Below are 7,368 nucleotides of genomic sequence, written 5' to 3' on the forward strand. Positions count from 1 at the left end.
AAAGAGTATGTTATGACACTTGCCTTCGGACAAGTAAGTCCCCGGTCGGAATCCTGCTCTGGGCGGCATTCTATCACATCACTTATGTGTAAGATGAGACCTACATGAAGATTACCGAGATGTGTATTGGAAAAACATTTGTAATAACGTTATTCATTATGTGAAGTGTTGCTGTTGACTTGGAACCCTTATAAGGAGCTTTTAGCACATAATCTAGTGGGTATTGCGCTATATAAAAACACAAGATTGTTGTAGTTGTATTTATTATTTTTTTTGCTTAAAGATGTCCGTTGTACGACATGACATGAAAGTTTGGTTTTACAGGGCATGTCACGTGGAGTGTTTGTGGGTGTTGAATTAGGGGGGGAGGGGGGGGGGAAGAGAAGGGGGGGGGGGGGCGCATTGCGGAGAGCTTAATGAAAGCTATAGAATTGTGCCTTATTGTACACATTTAAATTGTTTACCGACACAACAATATAGCCCTACAAATACTGGTTCCGATAAGCATTTTTCAACACGTAAAGAATACATTCATTGCATTTTCGAAGTTAGTCAATATTTATATTATTTAATCTTAATTCAATATTATAGTGCCTTACGTGAGTCATGCCTGGTCCTGCTTGTTCAGTTGCTTGGGGACCCTTGTAAAGAGCTATCAGCACATTCATTTAGCGGATATTGCGCTATATAAAATCTTATGTTGTGATCCTTGATTGCAATCGGAACAATTTGCCGTGGCTTAAGAAGATCTTTTTACATGTTGATAGCTTCTCGCCGTAAGGTGGAAATCCAATGAATTCACACCATGTGGAGAAAGACCGAAAACGTATCTGATGGATTTCTGTAAGGAGACGGGTCTGAAAGATTTATCTGATCTAAGTTACTCAGATCACCGTATTTGTCCTTTTAATACCCTTATTACAACGAAATGTTAAAACGAGCCCATAATTGCATCCGGTTTTCCGACCTGCAAAATAGGTACACATTGTCCCAACTGGTGGAACATTGTCTCTTCCAGAATATCCGTCTCAAAGCCATCTTCCTCATTTGGGGCATGACAAATCCCTTCCCCCCCCCCCCCCCCCCCCCCCCCCACCCCCCACCCCCGTTCTCTCCATCAATCGTCCTAGTGTATGAGTATGAGACTTAATGTTTGTAACTCAACCTTTCCTCTGCTCTGATGATCCCAATTTAAAGTTTGTCTGGTCCCCATCTGGGGATTCCATTTAAAGCTTGTCTGGTCCCAGTCTGAGGATTCCTTTCTCAATTACATAGTGTCATTTGCAGGTAGACTTATCATCACATTGACGTTAAAGCTCACATTTGTTTAATTCAACTAAACGGGATCATATGCCCAACTAGATAAGTCGCTTCCGCCAGGAGACCCGAGTTCGAGGCTGAGCCTATAATTTTGCCCACCTTTCTCGAGATAACTTGAACGTTAATGAAAAACAATTCCCATGAGGATGAATAAAGTTTCAAAAAAATAAAATTCATATTATTTTACTTTTTGTATTCAATGATAAGTTCAAAGTTTTAGTTTCGTGGCCTTTTTCAACACACAATTAAGTTGAGTTAAATGAGAAGATTCGTCTCTTTTAACGTATTTCTGCAATTTTTAAATTATGTGTCAGAAACTGAATGTTGTACGTCCTTTTTGCACTAACATTTTACATTCTTCCTCTTTGTCAATAACCAGGTAGGTACCCATTCATATCTGAGTTGAGTGGAGTAATAGTATATATTATGATGTGCCTTACCAATGAAACAAAACCAGGCAGATCCTTAGTTTCTCCATTACTGTCACCAATTCGATCACTAACCATGCTAAAATTCGTTCAATTGATACAAGAAGAGAATCATTTCGATGGGACATCGGCATTCAACATAAAGTGTAAGTATAGTTTTACTGTATACATACACACATAATCTTCCCTGAGGCAAGATTTATTTATCAGGAGGCTTGACGGTGACAGCGACTGGGACACTTGATGCAGGTTCATACTCCGTTCATTTTTCCTGAACGGACCTTACGTGTGTCTCAACTTTACCTGTTGTTGTCAGTTGAAGTTGAAGTCAGTTGTCACACACTCAACTGCTACTACACACCAGTGCTAGTAATCCTCCTTTTAACAATTCTAAATCGACGCCCTGTAATTATTAGCCATTTTTTCCCCTCTCTCTATCGAAGTGGTTTTAAACGTGTCGCATTCCCAACTTGAATTTAGATATTATAGAAGTCCCTACTTTCGTTTGTTGGATTTGCTACGTGCTATCATTATTGTGCTTGCTTTGTGTGCTCGGGATTATTACACTAGGTTGAACGTGATAACGGGCTACGAAAAATACCCTGACATTTAGAACGGCGTTGGAGCTTGGAACTGGAACACGCTGTCACTTTTATAATAACAACAATGAGGAATGGTGTCGTGGTATTTAGATGCATGACTGTGTTTTGATTTGCTAGATATATTATAAAAATTGTGGGTAATATTCAGTTCGAGGCATATAATATACATCTGAAAAAGTATCGGAGTGAACAAGGAAGGTAAGTACTTAATACGAAGTTTTAACTCTCTCTCTCTCTCTCTCTCTCTCTCTCTCTCTCTCTCTCTCTCTCTCTCTCTCTCTCTCTATCTGTCTCTCTTTCTTTCTTTCTCTCTCTCCTTCTCCCTCTCTACTTCCCTCTTTATCTTTCTTTTCTATGTATCTGTATGTCTTATGTCTCTCCCTCTCTCTCTCTATCTCTCTCTCCATCTCTCTCTCCCCCCCCTCTCTCTCTCTCTCTCTCTCTGTGTGTGTGTGTGTGTGTGTGTGTGTGTGCAAGCATGTGTCCTCTTTCTTACTTTGTCCCCCCCCCCCCCCCTCTAATAACCTCATCTAATTCCCCATACTCACTTCTAGTCGCTTCTATCTTTTTCTTTACTGCAACCCTTCTGTAAAATTCGGACAGTACTTTCTTTTACTGTAACCACTCGTCCTTTACCGTTTCTTTCACATTGACTTTCATCATCACTACCACTACCACCACCACCACCACCACCACCACCACCATCATCATCATCATCATCATCATCATCATCATCATCATCATCATCATCATCATCATCATCAACATCATCATCATCACATTGCCATTACAATTTTTGCAAAATTTTGCACAAAGACACAGTTCTACTACTACTAAGACCTGTATTCAAATCACCTCAACCGTAACGACTGGTTTACAACTCCTCTTTCGTGTTGTACAAGGACACATTTTGCATGTATTTTGTCTTCTTTGTATGAAATGTAATTCAAACACCAGAAGAGAAATTTAATATAAAGACAGCAGACAGTTTTGTATAACAAACATATAAAATGGTACCTACATGTATAGGCTATGCACAAAGATATGAAATTATATATAAAGTCGATGATGATGAAAATGATTGTATTCATGCTGCTGCTGTTGTACATGATGATGACGATGATGATGATGATGATGATGATGATGATGACGATAACGATGATGATGATGATGATGATAATTGCACAAGAAAGAAAGGCGTACGTTGAAAGTATACAACACCAACAAGGATAACCTGTTAGTGTAACCATGTACAGTATCTGCTGTTTTTCGAAAATAATGTAAAGTTTGATCTTTAGTTCATTGATTCTGATGTTGTGTTATAACAGGTTACAGAATAGTAGCGGCGAATAATATTTCCTCTTGAATCGTTTCCGAAAACTCAGATAATTTGCCAAAATCGTCATTAAGAGTCAGTTTCAATAATTATTCTAGTATGTCAATCCGTTGTAAGACTCGGTTAAAAAAAAAATCATAATTGGAACTGGGTGCAGTAAAGACATATATATATATATATATATATATATATATATATATATATATATATATATATATATATATATATATATAAAGACTTCTCGAGGTCCCCGGTTTGAGATTATTTTTTTTGCCAAGATGAGAGTCATTTAAATTGATCGATATTTGAAGGACGAGTTTTTTGGCCAAATCTTTAAATACGTGCCTTTCCAGAGTACGGCAGTTAACTGGTATTCATGCTGGTGACGATTGTTGCAAAAACTCTGGTTCTAAAGTTGTGATCCCAGGCAGCGCTCTTTACAGGCACATTATCCTACTCTATTCAGTTATAGGCCTATAAAGCAGATATTCTTAGTATGTCAGTGCTCAATAGGGTAGGCTACGTTACAGACGAAGTAAACAATATGAAATGGAAAATCTGTCTGTTAAGCCTGTTCGAGAAATCAATGAAACTTAATGAAATTTAAATGTTCTCAACGGGATGAAAATGTACTTTATGAATTTAGGTGTTTATTTATTTATTATTTAAGCGGCTATGTGGTCTTGTGGTATGACACTCGCTTTCGGATCGAAAGGTCCTGGGTTTGAGCTTCGCTTGGCTCATAGTTGAGTCCTTGGAAAAGGCTCTTTACTCACATTTTCTCATCGTACTCAGGTGTAAAATGAGTACCTGGCCGTAAACATTGTTGTCCCTGTCGGAATTTTTTTTTTGTAAGATCACGCAACAGGCGTCATGTCTCGCTCTACATGTTACATGTAGCTGTTGGTTAGGGATCCTTTGTAAAGCGCTTTGAGCACGTGAGTGAATATTGCGCTATCTATATAATAAAAGCTCAATTTTTTCCCCCAAAAATGTATTTATATATTATATATTTAATATCAGGTGGCAATATCAAAGACGTGTTTGATGAGTCATGGTTTGAATTCACCTCATCAGATATAACTTTATAACGTGCTTAGATGTCAACCCCACAACTATTGGTCATCGCATCAACACCGTCGATGGCTTCCAACACCACAACCACAACCACAACAGAGATCATTACCACAACTACAGCTACCACCACAACCACCAAATTCGAAGATTTACCTGGAACACTTCTAAATCTCCACGAGGTAATATTATAATGTAGGATTATGTATTATGATTTATTCAGTGAGCAGATTCCAGAGTTCTCTAAGGTGCTACACTTACAAAGACAATAGCCTTAAAAATAAATAATAAGCAGCCTGCGTGAAAAGGGGATGTTTCCTAACGTTTCCTAAAATTGCTGAGCTCAGGGGCACCTTTGATTTCTTTTGTCAATATAGTGTTCCATAATTATTACAGATAGACTTTTTCATCTACAATCTAATTATAATGTTGTGTCGGAAATAATTGTTGATTATCAAAATTACGAAATGTTTATTTCGTATTAGCAGCTGAAGACACACAATATCTTCAATGAGTGGATGTGACTTTCAGATTTAAGACTTTTCTAATATTATTTGGATTCATTTTAGTCCATCGATATAATATGAAGTGACAGTTTTCTGGCTAAAATGAGGATAAGGTGTTTTTCCAATATACAATATACGGCAGTGGGTTCTAAGGTAGTCGAAAACTTTTACACGTATTTTCTCTGGAAGTATTACATGTTTAACTGTTTTTGTCTTTGACTGAAGATGGATTTTGAGCTTAAGAAGATTCGTGTTTTATTTCTTTTTCGTTTTTTTTTACGCTTTCTTCTATATTCATATATATGCCAAGGAATTTAATTCTATGATTTATGCATTACTTTTTATGGTCCGCAGCTTGGGGGGTGAGGGAGGTTATCTCCTTTGTGATTTCTCTTCAACATTAATTAACCGTTTTCAATTTAGAATGTATCTCGTTTTAGTGCTTAGTTGAGGACAAGATGTTTTTGGATCTATAATTTTCTTTTCTGACGAATGAATTCAGGACTTAAATATTAAACGAAAGGGAAGGGGGTCTTACGAGAGGAAGGGGAGGGAGAGGAGTGTGTCAAACGTTTATGTTACATTCAGTTTCTACTCATAACCACTAAGTTCATTTTTAACATTGTGTGTGGCATTCTGCAGTTATTAATGAGTTGAAATGCTACCCTCTCTCTCTCTCTCTCTCTCTCTCTCTCTCTCTCTCTCTCTCTCTCTCTCTCTCTCTCTCTCTCTCTCTCTCTTTCTCTCTCTCTCTCTCTCTCTCTTTCTTTCTCTCTCTCTCTCTCTCTCTCTCTCTCTCTCTCTCTCTCTCTCTCTCTCTCACTCTCTCTCTCTCTCTTAAGAGCCGTACGGAAATCTGCCCAAACGATCCGTTCGTTGCCTCTTCTAACAACCTTACCAGTGAGTTTCGGGGAGCAATTATTATTATTATCATTAGTTTTGTATGGCAATTTAGCTATTATCTCTTTATGCACTGTAATTACGAAGGCACCTGTTAACTAAATGGCAGTTTTTATGCCAACGTTTTTAAAAAAAGGAAAATTACACGTGGTAATGATGATCATGATGATGATGATGATTAGATGATAAAGATTATTACAATAATAATAATAATAATCATAATAATAATAATAATAATAATAATAATAATAATAATAATAATAATAGTAATAATAATAATGATAATGAGGATGATGATAACGATGATGATGATGTTGATAATAATGTGATGACGAGTATGATGGTGATAAAGATGACGATGATGATTAACCACTACCACAATAATGATAATAATAATAATAATAATAATAATAATAATAATAATAATAATAATAATAATAATAATAATGATAATAATAATAATAATGATAACAATAATAATGGTAATAATAAAATAATAATAATAATAATAATAATAATAATAATAATAATAATAATAATAATAATAATAATATCAACAACAACAACAATAATAATATCAACAACAACAACAACAACGACAATTATAATATTATTAATAATAATAATATTAATAATAATAATAATAATAATAATAATAATAATAATAATAATAATAATAACAACGACAACGATAATAATAATATTAATAATATTAATAATAATAATAATAATAATAATAATAATAATAATAATAATAATAATAATAATAATAATATAATAATAATAATAATAATAATAATGACGAGGACAACGATGATGATGATGAAAATGATGATGATGATGATGATGATGATGATGATGATGATGATGATGATGATGATGATAATGATTTTGATGTTGATCATGACGATTATGATGTTGATAAAGATGACGATGATGCTTAACCACCACAACAACCGCCACCACCACAACTACCATCATCATCATCATCATCATCATCATCATCATCATCATCATCGTTGTCCTCGTCATCATCATCGACTGATACAACCAACATACTTAAAGTTGGTGGTTACCAACATGTCTAACCAAATTCTACCAAATAACTAGCAGCAACATATAAATTGCATGATACGTATACAACTACCTAATTTAAATGGTTTAATTCTTTTTACAGGTCTGTGTAGCCGACTGGGACACCG

The 7,368-nt window shown here is 35.4% G+C and overlaps 1 protein-coding gene across 2 annotated transcripts in view; it reads left to right on the top strand.

The window, feature by feature from the left end:
- The first annotated feature begins 1,964 nt into the window (after nt 1-1,964).
- Nucleotides 1,965-7,368, top strand: part of LOC144964591 (uncharacterized) — an 8,994-nt gene continuing 3,590 nt past the window's right edge. The window contains exons 1-3 of one of the 2 annotated variants that reach the window (XM_078899041.1): nt 1,965-2,548; nt 4,764-4,942; nt 7,344-7,368. The exon at nt 7,344-7,368 is cut by the window's right edge and continues 266 nt beyond it. In XM_078899041.1, coding sequence (XP_078755167.1) covers nt 4,787-4,942; nt 7,344-7,368 — 181 coding nt within the window. In that variant the 5' untranslated portion in view covers nt 1,965-2,548; nt 4,764-4,786. Of the gene's footprint in view, nt 2,549-4,709; nt 4,943-7,343 lie in introns of both variants that reach the window. The other variant, XM_078899040.1, reaches the window with a different exon arrangement.

This window comes from Berghia stephanieae, chromosome 2, assembly GCF_034508935.2.
Source record: "Berghia stephanieae isolate SIO BIC M18660-M18661 chromosome 2, UCSD_Bste_1.3, whole genome shotgun sequence".
Taxonomy (NCBI): Eukaryota; Metazoa; Mollusca; class Gastropoda; order Nudibranchia; family Aeolidiidae; genus Berghia; species Berghia stephanieae.